This window comes from Corvus moneduloides, chromosome 7, assembly GCF_009650955.1.
Source record: "Corvus moneduloides isolate bCorMon1 chromosome 7, bCorMon1.pri, whole genome shotgun sequence".
NCBI lineage: Eukaryota > Metazoa > Chordata > Aves > Passeriformes > Corvidae > Corvus > Corvus moneduloides.
Window position 1 is genome coordinate 1,686,158 of NC_045482.1, and position 19,423 is coordinate 1,705,580.

Here is a 19,423-nt window from a genome sequence, read left to right on the forward strand (position 1 = left end):
ATAATGGCTCAGAATTTTACTTGACAGGACTTGTGTGATGGCTGAGGAGATGGGAATGACATGAAGTTATAAAACCCCAGAGCTCTCTGCTGTTATTTCACCCCATTTCAAAACAGCCTTGCAGAGGCTGCGAGGGGATCGAGACACATTTTTGCTGTTGTTGGTTCTAACCTACTAAAATGTGCAAAACCAAGAAGGAATCAAATTTTACCCTGGGAAAGTCAGGTTTTTGAGCAGATGGGGGAGGTGCCATCCAGTTTCAGGAGCTTCACCAGTGCTGACAGTGTCACCCAACAAACTGGTCAAAGTAACAAGTGACTGACTGGAGCGTGCCCAGAGCTTGAAAACATCTCCTGTTTGCACAGGAGCAGCCACAACCCTTCCTAGTTAGCAAATTTAGGCAGTCCGGCTTAAAGAGCTTGAAAAACATTTATGTATTTGCTCCTTCAGCCTGCTGTGTATTTTCATTTACAAAGGGGGAAAAAAACCCCACTCCAAACCCCCAAATAGTGTTTTCAAGGTGCTCATTTACAAGTTAACATTTAGGTATCTACCTTGTGATTAAATTGACTGATGTTTCCTAAATTCATGTAATTTAGGTTCCTGGCTAGATGTTCTGAGAGCTTTGGCCAGATTAATGGATGTTGTCCAAGAAAAGCATCTTTTTTTTTTTTGATATATATTTGTTCTAGGGTTAGGCCTTCAAATTAATTTGTGTAAAACTTGCAGTGAAGAGTAAGCGTTGCCCTAGAAAACTCCCCCTTCTCCTCCACATATTTAGTGAGAGATTAATGACCCTTATTAAAAATATATATATTGTTTCAACTTTTGTTTATTCTACAGAGTAAATGAGAAACAAAAGCTGCTGCTTCAGCAAAAGCCTACAATTTTTGTTGCACAGCTTGTTTTTGAAGATGCCCTTTTTGGTCACTGTTCTGTTTCACAGGTGTTCTGCTCTGTGAAGTTGCTCCTGAAATAATTTGGAAGCGTGTCTTCTATGAAAGCAGCCCTTTTTCTCCAAGATTTCAGGGGGTATATTGTACATTAAGTGGTGGCTACTGACATTTGAAACAGAAATAGTTCCTACCCTGAGAATGTGGGCTGAAAATGCATGGCTTATTTACAGGTTTATGAAATGCTGGTTAATGTGGTTTAAAAATCAGTTTGAAATCCACACAAGCTCTGAGGTGGGATCTGGGTGAGACTAAGGCTTTAATTCCTAATTCTGCAAGGTGTGGCAGTAATGAACTTCTCTGTACCCACATTACAAGTGGGAATGCTTGGTTACCTCTTGGTTACCTCTCTGACTGTCCTGGCAATGATCTCAAAGCCCTAAAGTGTATTTTGCCCTCCTTTATGTCCCTGACAGTCTGCACCTCCATCAGCTCTTCCCACTGAGCTCAGTCGTGGCCATTCCTAAAATATGAGAGGTAAAAAGTTCCCCATAATCATGGAGGTCATGGAAAGGCTGAGAGAGACCAACCTCAGCCAGTTTTTTGTCCCCTGAACCCAAGCCTGGAGCTTTGGTGACCAGTTCAATGTCACTGAACAGCCTCTGCCCACACCTGAGCTTTGTCTCTGGCTTCACAACCTGCTTTTATTGCCTTACTTGCTTTCCAACTTTTGGTGGCTTTTTTACTGCTGGCCTTTCCTTTTCTTCTTTTCCATTCTTCTCCTTTTCTTTTTTCTCTGCCTCCCTTTTGGCAGCCAGTTCTTCAGCCACCTGAAAGACACAGGGAGGAATGTGATTGGGAAAACACAATATCCAAGAGGCTGCACTCTCTGAATTCCAGACCATTAAAAGAAGCCTTTTTGTGCTGAGGGCACCTGCAAACTCCAGCAGAGATGCTGACTATCCCAGTATATCATCAGGAAGGGGCTGATTCCTCTGTCCCAAACCATGAGGGCTTTTATGGAGCAGGACCAGTTCCTGAAGCCATCCAGAAGCCGAATATTCTCATGACACACGACTCAAAGTTCCCTCTGGACTCGGAGCCAGATTATGAGTTTGTCCTGGTGTTTGTAAGGCAGATTGATTTTTATAGGGATGGATTTTGAGAGACTGCCCCGAGGTGTGTCTAATTTCAATATGTGGCTAAAGACTGAATTGTTCTAGTGGGTGAGAGAGGTTGGGTAGAGAGATTGTGACAAACTCTGACAGATCCACATGGATAGCTCAGCATCTTTATCCCTGCAAGCAAGCAGCAGCTGATAACTGGGTACAGCTCCATCAATTCCCTTCTCTTTAGTTCCTGGCCATTTATACTTTATTATCTGAAAAAGGCAGAGGGTGAAAATTTGCTGCTTCTACCATTCTCTTGTTTTTAGGCATCTTTCTTGTCCCTGAGAGGAATTCTAAGATCATTTACTAATGAGTCTAAATCAGAAAATCCATTGAAGTTTATTAATGGACCACTAATATTGGCAGTACCATGAAAGAGTAGCAAAGTAAACATTTCCAACTGTAAGGTGTGTTTCCTGCAACAGTGAAAATACCTGTTTTCTCATGTTATACCTTTGAATGTACTGGGTGCTGGAAGGGGACAACGACAAGGGCTGTGCTTTGCAGCCAGGGCAGTTCCATTAGTGGCTCTCCCCAAGCATTTCAGTGTCTTACATTTAATTAAATATGGTAATTCAAACCCCAAGCAGCGCTCCGTCACATCTCGCTGTGACAAGCAGCGAAGCGTTTCATTCCCTGGGATAGATTAACAGATTGACTGGAGTTCAAAACAGGTTTTTAGTGTCCCAGTGGGCCTGGTGCATCCAAAACCAACAGAGCTACTCTGTGCATACAAAAATGCTGCTACCAAGGATCTTCTTGCTATTTTCTAAGCCTGTGAGAGACTTTTCTCTCTCACAGAAGAGGTAGCAGAGTTATGTAAACAACCAAACACCTGCAGCCTTGAAAAGTCTTGTTTATAGTCCAGTAGAAAAATATTTTGACAATGGATGTTTTAGGATTTTAGCCAATCACCCCAAGGGGTGGCTGATCCTTTGTCCAATTAGACTATGAAGAAAAAAGTCTAGAAAAGAGTTCGTAAAAAAATTAAATAAATCAGTCTTGCTGCACAGTTCCTGCCTGCTGGATCTTCTCCCCTCCTCTCTACAGCTGCGGGACACGGTGATGTACCCTAGGACTGCAATAATACTACTCCAAGTGTATCCTTTCCTGTAGTGTTCCTACCCAGCCAGAAATCCAACCTTGTCACTTCCACCTCTGCTCTGCTCTGCCTGCAGAGGGTAACCAGAACCACTCCCAGCATCTCAGAGGTGGCTTTATCCAGCAGGGTACCTGTAAACACACACGTGATTGACAAAAGGTTTCAATTTGCAGCAGTGCCTCTGCGTTCTACAGGCAGCATCTTAAGTGCAGCCAGGCTCCAAATGGAAGGATCTGCTGTCATGGTTTTGCACAGATGAACGATACTGGAAGGGGTTAGACAGAGTTTCTGTTCTCATGAACCTGCTGTGGTGGCACTGAAGTGTCCTCGTCCTTCTGCCTGGCCTTGCTGCAGCTTCTCCAGCTCTGCTCCCACCTGTGCTCCAAGCAGCTCCAGGATTGCAGGGGGCTGGGAGCTGGGGGAAGTATGGGTGTATCTAACCTTGAGTCCTTCTGCTCTGTCCTACAGAACCACTTCCCCTCCAGCTGCAAGGAGGTGCCTGAACAATCTGACAGAAGAGGAGGAAAGAAAGGCAATGGCAAGCAAAGGTTAGTGTGAGATGAGTAGGCAATTCACCCACATTTGAGTATGGGGGTTTTTTCCTTCATAGTGGAAAGAGAAGCAGATGTCTTCCTAAATTGTTTTGGACTCCCCTTTTCTTTGCTAGGTTGCCTATTTTTGAAATGATGCAGAAAGCAGGTAGCAAACTCTTAATATAAATGAGGAAGACACTGTCATTCAGTGGGGGCAGATGAATTTTAGCCTCTTTGTATTTTTTCCCAGTCTTTCCTAGGACTTCTACTGTGCCAGTGATGATTCTTCTCCAGTAACGTTTTCTTCAGAGGCTGAAAAGACATTTTCCTTTAAGCTGATACCCCATAAAAGTTGAATTGACTTTTCTACATCAGTTCAACCATGTTTTCTAAAATCTTGCATTGCAAATCTCCTTTTTTTTTTTTTTTGGAAAGAGCTGGGCACTAAACCAGAGTGCAGCCTATGAATGAAAAGTCTGATGCTGCTTTATATGAGCCAAGTATAAGAAAACTTCCAGCTGCCAGCAGGACTCACTTGTTCTGCTGTCCTCAGCCACAGGAAGTTTGGTGTTGGCTCAGGTGAGGTAATATTCGAAGTAAATGTTCTTCTTCAGTAAGAAATCCTTCCCTTATTCCTTGAAAGAAGACCTTACTTGAACTTCTTGCCTTATAGAGTTGTGGGTATAAAAGAAAAGCAGGGGTAGAGAGTGAGTTTGGGAATGCTGGATCTCCAGCTGTGTAGTGACAGTGATGCCTTGAGAGGCCACCTAAAAACAGAGGCTAGACCAGAATAAGGGAATAAAGGTAGGTATTTATTTGAAAGGCCTTCAAAGGCACACCCTGGGGAGCCAGAGGCTACTGCCAAGGTGGACCCTGGGTCACCAGTTCTTCACCATCTTCATAAGTTTGGTTCATTTGCATATCAGGGTTAATTCTCCAATTATAGCCTCAGTTGATGATGTAATTACCCCAAGCTTGCCCCTCCTCTTTAAAGGCTTTTAGTTTACACATTTTGGGGCCTGGTGTCCTTGAAGAGCAAACCTAGAGAAGTTTGTTATGTCTAACCAGCATGAGAGAACAGCAGCTGACAGGCCACAGGAAACTTCAGGGTTACACACTGGGCAGTGCAGATTTGAAAAATAGAAAAGTTAAAAGCTAAGGCATCAAGAGCAGCCTCAGAGCCTGGCTCTAACACCAGCTTGAACACAAACACTTTCCAGGGGCACAGCCCAGTGTTCCTGGAGGGAAAAGTTCCTCTCTTGGGGTATTAAATCTACAGAAAGAAGTTTGTTGGAACCTAGGAAATGTTGCTTCTTTATGGAGGAGTTTTGGTGTGGGTTTTTAGGCAAAGTGGGTTGCTGTCTGTAGGTGATATTTTAAGTGTTGCGCAGTTTAACAGAGGCCAAGTACAGTCTCCTTTCTCCTGCGTGGTTAACTTGAAATAATCACAGTATTTAAAGGCTTTGAGTCCTTCTCTGACGCCTTTCTCTCTTTTTTTTTTTGGAATGTTATTTAATACTAGAAATGAGGGGGAGCTGGGAGAGGGGGAAGTGCCTGCTAAATGGCAACTCTCTTGGCTTATTTTCATGGTGATGAGACTTAACGAACTACAGGAAAAGATCATAATTTTGTTGGCAGCAGGATAAGGGCAAAGCTAAAAATTGTCACATCTGATGATTATCTGTGGAGCAAAACGTAAAAAACCATTAGGGATAGAAATCTGGAACAGATGCAGGGAGATTACACCGATGTCCTGGAATGTTGAATTTCTCTAGAAGAGTAAGTAAAGCAGAGAAAAGCTTCTTCTCAGTCAAGGGACAGCACTTCCTTTGCTGACTGAAGCACCAAGTACTCAGCTTCAGGATGTCTTTGGCAACATCTTTTGGAAAGGTATTTGGAAAATGTCATGGAAAAGCAGTTTGTGCAGAAGGCCAGCTACATTCCAAAGTCAAGTAAGGTCAGGGTTGTCAAAGGATCAAGAAATATAGAATGTATAATAATGCAGCAATGGTTCGTGAAGTGATTAATTTGTATTTTATTTTCCCCAAAGTGTCTTTACCCAAGTCTTATAAAATGCTCACTTTTTAAATACAGTTCAGTCTGGATTTTTCATGGAGTTTGACTTAGGACTAACCAACCCCTGCACAGGAGCTAAAACAGACAAGAGATGAACTCCTGTCCCCCCTGGAGTCAAGGACAAAACTCCCATCAGCTTCAGTGGGGCCAGGATTTCCCTTCCTATGCTGCCCAGTAGACCAGTGTGGAACAAACCCAGGGATTTTTAATATTCAGCTGACTGCAGGCCATTAAAACATTAAAAAAAAAAATGTTTTACTTGTCTGACATTCAGGTAAAATCATGATTGCACTGAACTTTCTCTGGCCAGCTGCACTGTGGAGATCTTTTAAGGCTGTGACACACATTCTGCTGGCTAAAAAGGAAGAGAAAAGAGGCTCCAAAACTGGTGAAAATCAGATAATCAGTGAAAATTTGTTAGGAAAATAGAGGAAGGGTTTTTTTTCCCAGGGTGCAGGGAAAACAAGCACTGAAAGAACCTCTCCAGACTTCTGGCTTTCATTTTTTCAGGCAAAGAAAAAGCAGATGCTCAGGCAAGGCAACAAAACGGCTGAAGGTGGGAATTGAAAGCTGGGAGCAGGACAGGAAGGTTAAATCCATTTCTCCAGAATCCACCTCCATATCCAGTGTTGCTCGGAACAATTTCTTGTAGTATTTTCTTCCCTAGTTGTGTTTATCCTTGGTGGTAGCAGGTCTCATTAGCATCACACTCCCCAGACCCCTCTCCAGCATTAAGCCCCACTTGCTGGGTGGCTCCTGGCTGCTCCCAGCAGCCAGTGAAGCCTTCTTGACTCTGGCACGTGTTTCTGCTTTAGGGGCTGAATTGAGGATCTCCTTCCCTGACTGCAGACCTCGACCTCAGCAGCCCCTGAACTTGGCTAAAACCAGGAGTATGCCCCAAACTCCGTTTAAGTGAGGCACAGGGAGCTGTTTGCAGCAATTTCCCTGCATTTTTAGCACAGTAGCTGATGGTTAGGCCTCTGCTCTGTGCTGTGCCTGTCTTTACACCCTCCCCAAACCACACAGAGACTGCTGGGTGCCCCAGGCTCTCCTCCCTGTGATCCCAGGGAGGGCTGAATCCAAAATTCCCTATCTGTGGAAGCATTCCAGGCTGGATGGGGCTCTGAGTAACCTGGGCTAGTGAAAGGTGTCAGGGTGGTTGCAAAGAGATGATTTTTTAGGTCCCTTCCAACCCAAACCATTCTGAGATTCTATAAAAATCCTCTTTTACCACACTTGTGTTAGAGAACCAGTTGCAGAAAAATCATGCAACAGTCCTAGAAGTCTTAGAAGTGGAGCTTTCAGGACCACAGAATTCAGGTTTTAACCTCTTAGTTTTCCTAGCCCAGCACACCAGTTCACTCAAGGGCCAAATCCTGCTTCCTGTTTTCCCCCAACAGACTCATTATCCTGCTTGGCTCATCGGGATGGGTGGAAATGGCTCCAAGTGCCGACTACTGCCTTCAGCTGGGCTTAATCACTTTCCCTGCATGACACCCAGATGATCAGAGGAAGAGATTATCAGCCACTTCCATTAGCCAGAGAGATCAGGAGAGGGATTTACCAGGAAAAACAACCGAGATCACTACAACACACAAGATAAACTAAGATACTTCCTTCACTGGGATGTTAAATTTGCTTAATGAGCCTTGGCAGTAAATCAAGGCTGAGGCCTGCCTTCTCTGCTGTTGTTCTCTACTTCTTGTCCATCACCTGAGCACCTTCAGTCGTGATAAGGTGGCTGCACAGCCTGAAAGGGAACAGATTTTGGTACCTGATTGGAAACACCCTGAAGAAAAAAACCCCGTCCTTTCACTTGCAACAAAAGGCTTTGATCCATAACATTCCTGGAGAACTAGAGCCACAGTTAGGAAAAACGGCTGCTTAAATAAACACACATGTTTTGTGGCAGTTCCTTCTCCAACCTCATGAAATTTTTTCATGAAAAGAGGGGCAGTACCTGCTCTGGATGCTTTTCGATAAAAATTGCCTTGGAACCGCCTGTGTTCTCAGGGGGATAGTCAGGAAACCTGCCCGTGATATGCCTGTGGGAGAAACAAAAGTGGAAAGGGAATTAAAATCCATCATTTTTCACCTGGTTGACAAAGATTTTAAATAGTGGGGAAGCTTCTTATGGCAGTGGCTTTTTGTCCTGTAAATGAATTAAAACAGTCATCAATCCATGTCTATTATCCCATGGTCCATCAAAACCTGAAGATCCTTAGGGCTGCACATTACTTCCTGGCTGACAGATGCAGATTGAAGTGTTTATACCTGGAAGTGTCCATGGCCAGGTTGGACAGGGCTTGGAGCAACCTGGGACAGTGGAAGGTGTCCCTGCCCATGGCAGGGGGTGGCGCTGGATGAGCTTTAAGGTCCCTCCCAACCCAAACCATTCTGGGATTCCATTATTTTATGTTCATAGCCCAACTCTCTTTGCTTTCAACATCCAGCTTTTTTTTTTTTAGGGAAGAGTTATTTTGCTTAAATCAGGTTTTAATCTGCAAGTTCCAGATTGTATTTCCATGTGAGGATTACCACTCCTAAATTTCTGATGGACTTGCACAACTGGATGGTGATGGAAGCTGTGAAGGGGCAATGAGTGACTTTGTGGGAAGGGTTCATGGATAACACAGGGAGCTTCCAGGCCTTTCAGAAAGAGATTAAACGATACAGAGAATCATTTCAGCCCCAAAGGCCATTTACACTGATAAGACCCTTTAACTTCCTTCCCTTTTGCTGCTTGTTGGAACATATCTGTAAGATTTTCTGTTTCTTTGGTAACATCAGGAAGGTTCTTCTGTTCCAAAGAAAATCCTGACAGTGCAGAAAGCCCCTCGTGCTACTTTCAAACAGCACGGTAATGTTTCCTCTAAATGAAATTAAATTTCCCTGGAGAAGAAAAGAGCTCAGAAAGGTCAACACGATTCCTAAAAATTGCTTTCATTTTTTTTTAAAAACAACTGGTACCTTAAGGGACTTTCCTAGGCTGCTGTTAAGCTGCAGGCTCAGTTTTAAGCTGAGATCCTTGGAACAGAGCATCTGTTCTGTTTCTGCAGCACCACGTGTAGGGTTGGGATCTCTTGCTGCTATTAATGCAGCACCAGTTAGGGCAGAATCAACAAACATTCATCCGTGCTTGGGAGCTCTGACTTGTTCAACAATTACAAGTTCTGTATGCAAACAGATGCAAATCCTTGGCCACTGCATTCCCAGAAACCAGCCTGCATCAACAAAGGGCTGTCATTGTTAGTGTGCTTTAAAAAAATCCATTAAGAACGGGAATTTGGCCTCAAAACCCTGCATGATCTATTATTTAACGTTAGCTCGTGTTCCATTTTTTACAAACAGCCAGAAAATAGCTCAGTTCTCTGTTAAATGCAGCCTTAAATGCTGCTACAAGTCTGGTTTACAGTAAAAAACTTCCCCAAATCTGTTATTGAGGCTGTTGCTACTTCAGTGCCAGCTGGGAGGAAGGAAAGGCAAATGCACTGTGGGTGAAAAATCAGCTGGGAGCTCACTGAAAATGATATCAGGGCCAGCTTTCAATATTTATTGATGTTACATTTGGTATTTGTACTCCCTTTTCCACCTTTAAATCATTTACAGCTCTTGGAGATGGCGGGGATTGGAATTAGGTATTTTTAAGGTTCCCTCCAACCCAGACCATTCTGTGACATTTACCTTTGGGTATGTATGATGAGTACATCTGAGTGCTGTAGAAATTCTACCATATCCTGAATTTTGGGAAGGGGATTCTGGTTTATAATCTGTATTTTCTGTGTGATTCTTCTCCTCCCAGCTCGTGCAGCTGTTTGTGGTGATGTGGCTCCTCTCACCTTTTTATTTTTGTAGCAGCTACAGCAGGTGCTTGTGTGAAAAAATGAGGTGAGGAGAAGACAATGCCCATCTTTTCGTGGAAGGAGGGTCAGGCATTTATTACCCAGTCAGGGATCAGTGGGGTTTTTGGTTGAGGGCAATGCAGGATGTGCTTTTCCATGGTTATCAGTGACCTGAGAGCAGGCAGTACCAAATATTTTGGTGTTCTACTTCTTCCAGGGCATCTGTTTTTTTTCTTGTGCATATCCACTGCTGTCTGATGGCCTGGAAGCAGAGCTCTTAAATCTATTTCCCTACCCACCCTCTTGTGGGTTTTCCTCTTTCTCTTCTAGGTTGAAATGACCACAGCTTCAATCTTGTGATGCCTGGGAATTCCCATGCGTGACCCCGATAGGCAAATTCCTCCCTTTATGAAACCCTCTTGAGTTCAGAGGTTAAACCAGGGATTTGTTTGGCCTGTAAATCTGCCCAGAAAAATGCAGCCATTCATCTTCCTGGTCAAAAGTCCACTTTAAACGTAATGAATCTCAATTTTCATTCCCCCTTCACTTTCTGGCAGCGTTCTGCTCAGAGCCATCACAATGGGTTGTCTCATGCCTTTGCCTTAGGATGTAAATTTGGACTCAACTGGACCTAAGTTCTTTGGTTTGCAGTTGGAAAAACACCAGGATAAAATGAGCAGCCAGAGAAGCTGTGGCTGCCCCATCCCTGCAAGTGTCCAAGGCCAGGCTGGATGGGGCTTGGAGCAGCCTGGGACAGTGGAAGGTGTGGGGTGGGACTAAATGATCTTCAAAGTCCCTTCTAACCCAAACCACTCTATAATTTAAAATTCCTGTATCTTTGTGCCATCAGATAAGCTACACATCACCTGTGGCTCAAGGGGGTCCCACCAGACATTTCCCATGAACAGCTCTTGAATTAGGAGGAGGTCCCAGACATTGTGGAGTGATTCTGAGCTTTCCTCACAATAATATTTATCCAAATAATTTTTAACCACCTTCCCCCTTTGAAACGTCCTATAAACACTGAAATATTCATGGGTAGAGGCAATAATAGGGTAAGAAACTGAACCCAGATGATGCAAGAAGTTGCAAGAAGAAGCCCCAGCAGGCTGCTTTGTTTTGTGGGAAGTGCGGAGGGGAGCTGTGCGATGGGAATCCTGCCTGGTTCCACTGTTGATGGGGAGAGGAGAACATAAAAAGCTTAAGCTCTTGATAACAGGAGCATTAGAGTGTGTAATATATTTGAAAGACATGGTGCATGTCAGAGACACCTAGATCCGAGTCAGAACTCTGTGAATCTGGTACTTATTACTGTCTCAGTGTTTGCAGAGGGGAAAAAAAATATCCAATTGTACTTTTCCAGTGTCTCATAAAAACGTGTAAATGCCAGAACTGGAAGAAGCAACTCTTATTTTCAGTGTGATTGCTTCAGTGGGAGTGCTGACAGCGCGTTAAGCGCTGCAAGCGAAAGCAGAAGCAAATTGTCCTGGATTTCTGAGGGAGGATGCAGTTCTAGTAAAACCAATTGCCTAAAGGAACAAATGAAGTTTAAAAAATCACGTGGCGGGACCGGACTCAGGGGCTGAACAGAAGTAAATAAGGTGAGGAGGAAGGACAGGGCTAAGAAGAAACCTCCTCTGTGTGAGCCAAAGCCCAGCAGCAGCCTGGGAAGGCCCTTACAGCCTCAGGAGCCCAAAGCCTGCAGGCAGGGAGCTGAGGATGGCTCCTGGGGGTGACCTGCTCCCTGCTGTGTGTTCCCAGGCACTGAACAGCAGGCTGGGTTTGGGAGCTGTGCTCTCCTTGCTTGTGCCGGAGTTCAGAGCAGGCAAAAAGATCCTTCTCTGGGCCAGAGCCACTATTTAGCAGCACTGCTAAAGTTTCTGTGCTGAGGAAGATGCTGTAGAAGAAGGGACCTTTAGAAGCTGGTGTGTGAGAAATCCATTACTTTTCTGGAAAGCAGTGAAATCCTGTCAACGGAAGCAGAGCAGGGGCTTGGAAAACAGCTTTACAGAAAAGCCTTCTAACTGGGATGAATGGGGGCCCTAAATCTGAATCAGAGCAGCTCAAGTGGAAGAGTAAAGGGATGGACAAGGATGGAGGGGTGAAAAGATGTGATCTTGCACTCCCAGCTGAAAAAGAAAAGGATGTGATGAGGTTTCTGTGCTGTTTCTCAAATTACATTATGTTCTCTGGTTCACTGTTACTGCTCCAAACCTATTCCTCTTACAATAACTCAGTCCTGTCAAGTGTAATTGAAAAAGAATGATCTTTTATGGTCTGCAGTGCAAATCCTTTAGTCTCTGATCTGTAGCAAAGAGTTCTGGCTCTTCTGGGCTCAGTATTTGTTACAGCACAAAACCCCACATAAATGTCCAAGTTTTAACTAGGTTCAAATGGTTCTCTCATGTCTCCAAATCACCACCAGACTGGGACAAGTCAGTGTGATTGGCAAGCTCTGAATGCTGTGGCACCTCCACTCTCACCTGTAAAATAAATTCTCTGCCTGGGAGATGACCCTACATTGTGCTTGTCTGATCTGCTGCTTCCTCCCTTCCTCGTTTCTGGAGCTTCAAAAATTTTTTTAAGTGTTTTCTCTCAATTCCACATTGCTCAGGGATGGTTATAGTTAGGGCTAAATCTGGCTTTTGATTTATGAGAACACACCATTGATTTAAACATTTTGTCTGGTAATAGACTCAACAAGTTCCTACCTACTCTGTTCTCTGGCGTGGTTTTACATGTGTTATTCTTTCTTTTTGGCTATGGCTTCTCCAGTTAATTGCATAAAAGGCCTTGTCAGGAAAAATAAATTGTTCTTTGGAGGAACAAGAGTGCTTAACTCTTCTCAGGGGAAGAAAGGATGTGGGCTGTGTGCAGAAGAGGAGGCATGAATGATGGTGTATGCGCTGAGTGGAGGGACAGAGGGGTGTTCCATGCAGAAAAGGGACACAGACAAAGAGGGGGGAGCTCTTTAAAGAAATAAAACCCTCATCAGTTTTGTAGTTCTTGCCTGTTTCTGTAACCCCACCTGATATGGATTCTCTCAGGCTGCTTAAATAGCAGTGCTGGTTTATTTTAGGTGTCTTTGCTGCGTTATTTTGGTTTTTTTTTTTTTTTCCCTTTTTGTGTGTGTGCTTTCTTTAGCTCTTTGAAAACCACTTCCAGGAAAAATAACCTGGGAAAATACAATATTACTTATAAAGCAAGATTGATTTCCACAGGCTTCTTATCATCTTTAATGAGTTTGGACACAGACACATTACAACTGATGTTTTATCTCAGGTCCTGATCCTCCCAGTGTTTGCTTGTACGCGTGGTTGTTATACATGGAAGCGTTTCAGTGGAGGGTAATTGGAGGATCAGAAACTTTATTGTTCTGGATAAATATTCAGCTTTGAAAATCAGAGATCGAGTGTTGTGAGGCCAACAATGTGCAAGGAAAAGCATTCCCATGGAGGAACGAGGACGCTTTTTGGGTTTTTTGTGGGGAAAGGTGATATCCTTTATTAGAGTAACTATCGTAATTAGAATGGTCTTTGGGGTCCCCGGTGCCTGCCTTAGATCTGAAATGGGAGAAGGCAACTTCAAAGCCAAGTAATAGCTGGGAACAGTTGTTGGAGGGGACAGACCTAAATGAGGAATGTGGTAATTCTCCCTGATAGTTTTATTCCATGTGGTGTTACTGGCCAGGAGAGGTAGACCTTTGGCTGACCCAGTGCGGTTGTTCATAAGCTGCTTGAGTTCTTACAGCGAAAGAGTCTGTTCTGCTTTGTCATAAAGTTATTACCTTTCCAAGGATCCTTCTGGTCTTTTAGGGATAGCAATAGGTAATTAGCAGAATGGAAAAACGGGAATCTCTGTTCCCCTTCAGGTAGGCTGGGGTATGAGCTTTCTCTGCCAGGACTCCTGGTTATCCCAATTCCTGCTGTAAAAACCACGAGGGAAAAGGATTGTTAAAAATTTTCTTCCCTTCGAAATTCTGACAAATCATTCCTGGTTTAAAATAGCAAGAGATTTTTCTCCTTGAGATAATTGGAGACATGGATGGTAGCACTGCAAATTACTCCTGGATTTCTGAATGGAAATTAAAGGCAGCTTGGGCATGAATAATGCCAAGGAAAACCAACAGGACTTACTCTTCCAATATCAGCTTAAGTTAAAAGAAAATCTGCAACAATCAGAAGAAATATTTTGTAATATTGACACTCATGAAACATTCTGGTGCTCTGATTTTGCATGTCCCTCCCTCCACACACTCAAAAAATGTTGCCCAAAGTTTTCTCAGAGCTCAAATTTGAATTCACTGAGGATTGGGAGAAATCACGTCCTGACTGATACAACTGACTTGCTTTGCAAGAGCTGATACCAACTAAGCTGTGCTGAAGGCTCAGACAAAGCTAGAGGACATTAAATACACCCACCACAGCATGGAAATGGGAAGAAGATTAAAGGGACTGGAAAGCAGATCCCTGGACGGTTATTTAGGGTTTTTGGCTTGACTCCTGCAGCGCAGAACAGCCTTGGGCAGAGCTGCTGGTAAACCTGGTGTGAGGTAACACTGAAAGATCCTGACGGATCTAAGGACACCTGGATGTCCTATCCCTGCCCCTGGAGGGAAAACTGACATCCAGCACTGCCCCCGTGCTTGGTTTGAAGATCCTTGAGTGTGTTTCCTTCTCGTTGGGAGTTGCTGATCGTGCTGTGTTTACCAGAGCTGTATTCCTTGAGGAATTGTCTCCAAGGATGGAGGGCTGCTCCCCCTCTTTCCCAGTCAGGCTGTTCCCAGGCTGGTTTCCAGTGCCAGCTTCCTGTTGCCTGTCTCCAGCCTTTGGAGGAATGCCCTCCTGTCGAGCCAGCAGCGAGGAGAGGAGAAGTGGGGTGCGTAGCCCTTCGTGAGGAGGCCCTCAGGGACTGCTCCAGGGCTCTGGGGGCCTTGGCTGATGGAATGACGAGCACACTGAAGCACACAGCTCCCATTAAACTCTCATCTGGTTTGATTTTGTCCCATCTTTCCATTCTCTTCAGAGCAAGGTCAGAAATACAGAAGCTGGCTCAAAGAAACGCCGGGTCAGATTCCCCCTGCGTTTACTGAATTCCTTACCTTTGGTCAGCTTCTCCTGCCAGCGTAGAACGCCCGGTCCTGACTCAAATTGGGCAGAATTTCCAGTGCTCAGCATTAAACTTAAGAGACTGAAACAATTATGGGCAGTTTTAAGCCAGATTACTTTAACCCAGACTAGAAGCTTTGTGAGAATAGTTTTCCTGCAGAGTCAGCCAGAGGGAATCAACAGTACTTTATTAACACAATATGAATCCTGTAAAGAGGAAAATAAAGCATGCCATTTTTTCTGGCAAGGCCAGCCAAAAGAAATAACTTGCCCTCCAACATCACAGGTTTCTTTGGGATTTGGAGTGAAATGGAGAATAAGAGAGCATTTTGTTTTATGGGATTTGTTTATGAGAAATTCGAGCAATTGTTTTTGCTTCTTAGAAGTCAAGGTGGACCAGAATGCATCTCTACAGGAGGGCAAGAAGGCTCTAACCTGGCTGCTTTACACTCCTTCACCATGGCCCATCACTTAAAACTGAAGATAATGCTTCTGGAGAGGGTTCAGAAATGGTGGCCTGGACAGGTCACCCACCTAGAAAAGCATCCCCGGCTCTGTGTGGGCTCTCGCAGGACTTTGCCCTCCTCCTTGTTCCAAAATGGTTTTACATCTGCTGCATTTCTTCTGCCACACCTGCCTGTGAAAGGTGGCTGAGGTATTTCAAGGGTATTGGCTGATTAAAAACGCCCTGGAAGGTCTGTGCTCTCCCTCTTGCTCACGTGCTGGATGGCGAGTTGTGTGCATGGATAATCAATTCAGTGCTCTTGGGGCATGTCAGCCTCCCTGCGTGTGCTGTGCAGCATGGACAGCCTTTATATCTGCCTGGAAAACTGGGAATGAGGGCCTGGAATGAGCAGAGAAGCTCTGTGCTTTGACCCACCCCTTTTTTCAATGCTGGAATAGACAGTAGAGCATAGAAGTGCAGTATGGTGATTAAACAGCCCTGGTTGTGGGTAAATGATGAGATTTTCATTGGGATTTCCAGTGATGTAATTTCTTCAGTGTGATGAAGACAGATGGATCCAAGGTGGCATCAAAGGTGGCATCAGACACGTTTCAGTAGCTCTGTCTCTGCCTTACACCTGTGCTATCAGTGCAGAAATACAGCCCAGGCTGGCATAACTCATTTTTTGCCTCCCTGAGTTAAAATGCTCTTCAGCCACTATGTCATGGCTGTCCCGCCCATGGATCACTGTGCCCCTGACCTGCTGCCTGCCCATGATTTAACTTGAGGAGTTTCTAAAGGACAGTGTGTGACCAGCTTCATCAGGCATTGCATCACTGCTTGGGAGAGTGGCTTGATAATCCATTTAAAACTGGAATCACTATTTGCAGCTAAGACTGAACTGCCTTGAAGAGCACTTTTGATGCAGCAGGAAGATGTCAGTGGGGAAGGAGAAGCTGAAAATGGTGCATTGCAAAGTTTTTAGGAATGTAACCAGACACTGCTTTCCCTTTCACTGCTCAGAATCCCAGAATGGGTCAGGTTGGAAGGAACCACGGTGAGGTCATCTGGTCCCACCTCCCTGCCCCAGCAGGGTCATCCCAGAGCACAGGGCACAGGATTGTGTCTGGACAGCTGTGGAATATCCCCAGAGAGGGAGACTCCACACCCTCTCTGGACACTGTTCGGTCACTGCACAGGGAAGAAGTTCTGCCTTCTGTCCAGGTGGAACCATCAGTTTCTGCCTGTTCTTGTGTCCCACTGCTGAGCCCCGTGGAGCAGAGCCTGGTCCATGCTCTGGCACCCCCACTTTGCATAATTACACACATTACAGAGGTTCCCTGTCAGCTGTGTCTCCTCTTGAAGAGCCCCAGCTCCCTCAGCCTTTCCTCATCAGAGGTGCTCCAGTCCCTTCATCACCTCTGTAGGCTCCACTGGACCCTCTCCAGGAGCTTCTTGTCCTGAGGAGCTCAGAGCTGGACACAGCCCTCCAGATGTGCCTCTCAGGGCTGAGGAGAGGGGCAGGATCACCCCCTGACTTGCTGGGAATGGTCTTCTTGATGCACCCCAGGATCCCACTGGCCTTCTTGTCCCCCAGGGAACATTCATGGCTCAAAGACAGCTTCTTGTCCACCAGGACCCCCAGGGCCTTGTCCACTTCAGGAGATCTGCGGGTCTATAAACTCCCTCTGTGGTTTATGTGAAAGCATAAATGACCTATTTAATGATAAATCGGAGGCAGTTTCATACAGATGAAAGCAGTCACAGTGCTTGATTTTTCCACGTTCATCCCAGTTGGCTTGTTCAGCCTCATTGGAATAAATCCCCATCAGGTGTACAGAGAGTGTTAAAACCAGGGAAAAAGTGAGAATGTCACAGAATCCATCTGTTAAATTAGAGATGTTTGCACTCCTGGCCAATGCTAATAACCAAAGAACTCACTAGAAAGAAAAATAATTCAGAACCTCTACTTTGGCATTTAAAAAGTGTAGGAAAGGACAAGGAGAAACATTCCAGATGAGCGCTCAGCTCTAAGCCAGGCATGGTATTAGGAGCAGCCATTTACCAGGAGTTCTAGCTCAAAACCCCAGTCATGTCTGCAGTCCAGGAAACACAGTGTAATGCCTGGAGATGCCAAGTTCCTTAGCTCCCACCTTTTTAGTTTTGGGAGAGAAAAATTGGAGTGGTCTAGTCCTGTAACTGGTGTGGCTCTGGTGCATGACCTGTAGTCTCCCGAAATTGGCTGGAGTTGTGCAGACTGACAGAGTTGGATACTTTTTGGAGGACTCTGGCATTGCCTCTCCAAATGACTGAATCCTTCTGCATGTTACTCAGCGGGATACACTCAGATTTAATCAAAAATAAGCACAAAGTGCAGCTTTTTTATTATTGCTAATTTAAACGATGGCTTCATAATGTGCTTTTAATAATTCCTTTGGTAGACAGGGTCGGTGCTGCAGAGAACTGCTGGCAAAGGGGCTGGAGAGCCGGGGATATAAGGGATATTCTGAGGGAATTTGGAGCTGGAACCTGCTCTTGGAAGAAGCAGAGAGCTCAAGCACAGGTAATTTCCCCACAGTGGTGGAACAGGCAAGGTGGGGCAGGAAGTGCAGTTTGGAGACAAGCCCTGCAGGGCAGCTTTGCTCAATCCTAGGGTTCTTTTGTGTTGTTTTCCAGGCCTGGAGATGTGGCTGTGTTGCTTCACAGGCCTCTCCAGAGGATCAGTTGTCTGGAACAGCCTTATTGCAGGATAGCAGAGCTCCCTGAGGCAAAGAATGGGAAGGTGAGGCTTGGGCAGGAAGGGAATGCAGCACACGCGTGGGAGAGGCCCCCGTCAGCCGCTCCCACCTTCGCTCCCGCTCGTTCCCAGGCTTCCCAAACTGCCAACCTTGCAACACACAGGAACAAACCCACGTGTTAGGTGTGATTTCCCTGGAGAGCATGAAGGTGGAAGGATACTCTGGGCACAGAGTTACCAGCTCTGACAGCTGAGGCCGTGATGGGAAGCGCATGTAAGCACGTGGCACAATTCTGGCTCTGGAATTTGCTCCCTTGGAGCAATTGTGTTTTGACTTGGAATACTTGGAGGACTCCTGGAGCTACACAGACTGCAGCCTTTAACTCACAGCCCTGCTTTAAACCTGCATCTTCAGAATTGGTTGCTGGATTGGAGATGCTTTCCAGAAAAAAAAAACCCAAAAAAATCTGGGAAGAGTTGTTTTCCCTGTGTGACGGGGAAGACAAAGCAAGAGAGTGAACTTCCTTTCCAAGCCACCAAAGGATTACTGAGTCAGTAAGGGGCTCTGGAACTGATTTTGGGGCCAGGCAGTTTCCTGCTATTCCATAAATGTCTCAGTAAATACTGAACCAGCTCTTTTATGGTTCTACACCCTTTGCTCAAGTCATGGAATCATGGGGATGGTTTGGGTTAGGGGAACCTTAAATTTCATCTCATTCCATGCCCTGGGCAGGGGACACCTTCCATTAGACCAGGCTGCCCCAAGCCCTGGCATTGAACACTTCCAGGGGTGGAGAAATGAAAACAAGTTTGTATTTGGCACAAGATCTTACTGGTATAGTTCTAATTATTGTTGATAAAGTTATTTTGTACAAGTAGGGCCTAAGAAGACCCACTAAACTCCTTTATATGCCATTAAATGTCTTTTATTCAGCCTAGGATGATCCTAAGTCTGCCTGACACAGCACATAAACTATAATAGCTGGGTGTTTTTAGAGTAAATTACTGTAAATAATTAGACTTTCTGTTGTCTCTGCACAGGACTGAAACGCAGCATGACTTAAAAGCCCTGGACTCTGACCTGGATAATAAAAACAACCTGCTTGATGGAGTCTGACTCATCTCCCCCACGCTGAAATTCCCAGTAAAACTGAAACACATTGGCTCTGGAAGGAATGGATGCGACTCAGGTTTCAGGCAAGTTCTCGCTCTGCCCACAGAAATACCATCTCCCAACCTTTTCAGCCATGAGCTGAGATTTCAGTCTGAGGGTAGGACGTATAGGATTTGGATAGAGCAGCTTTAATGTGAATTTTGCCCTGGGGAGAGCTTCCCTAGGTACTCACCAACCCCACGCTGCCCACCTAACAAAGGAGCGAGGGAAATAATTAAATCAAATTAAAAAAAGAAAAGCTTTGTCTCATGTGCCCTTGCCGTATTTCCCAGCCCTGGGATTGCAGTCAGTGTTCTGCTGTCACCTAGAGCCTGTTCCAGCTATTTCACCATGGAGATCTTGAG

General features: G+C 45.0%; 2 protein-coding genes across 3 annotated transcripts in view; both read right to left on the reverse strand.

Moving 5' to 3' along the window:
• Window positions 1–19,423, reverse strand: part of LOC116446882 — a 781,927-nt gene that overhangs the window by 531,854 nt on the left and 230,650 nt on the right. The gene's annotated exons all lie outside the window — the stretch shown is intronic.
• Window positions 1–19,423, reverse strand: part of IQCA1 (IQ motif containing with AAA domain 1) — a 101,445-nt gene that overhangs the window by 41,390 nt on the left and 40,632 nt on the right. For both annotated transcript variants that reach the window (XM_032115324.1, XM_032115323.1), the window contains 2 exons: window positions 7,734–7,818; window positions 1,610–1,723 (listed from right to left, as the gene is read on the reverse strand). In XM_032115324.1, coding sequence (XP_031971215.1) covers window positions 1,610–1,723; window positions 7,734–7,818 — 199 coding nt within the window. The remainder of the gene's footprint in view (window positions 1–1,609; window positions 1,724–7,733; window positions 7,819–19,423) is intronic.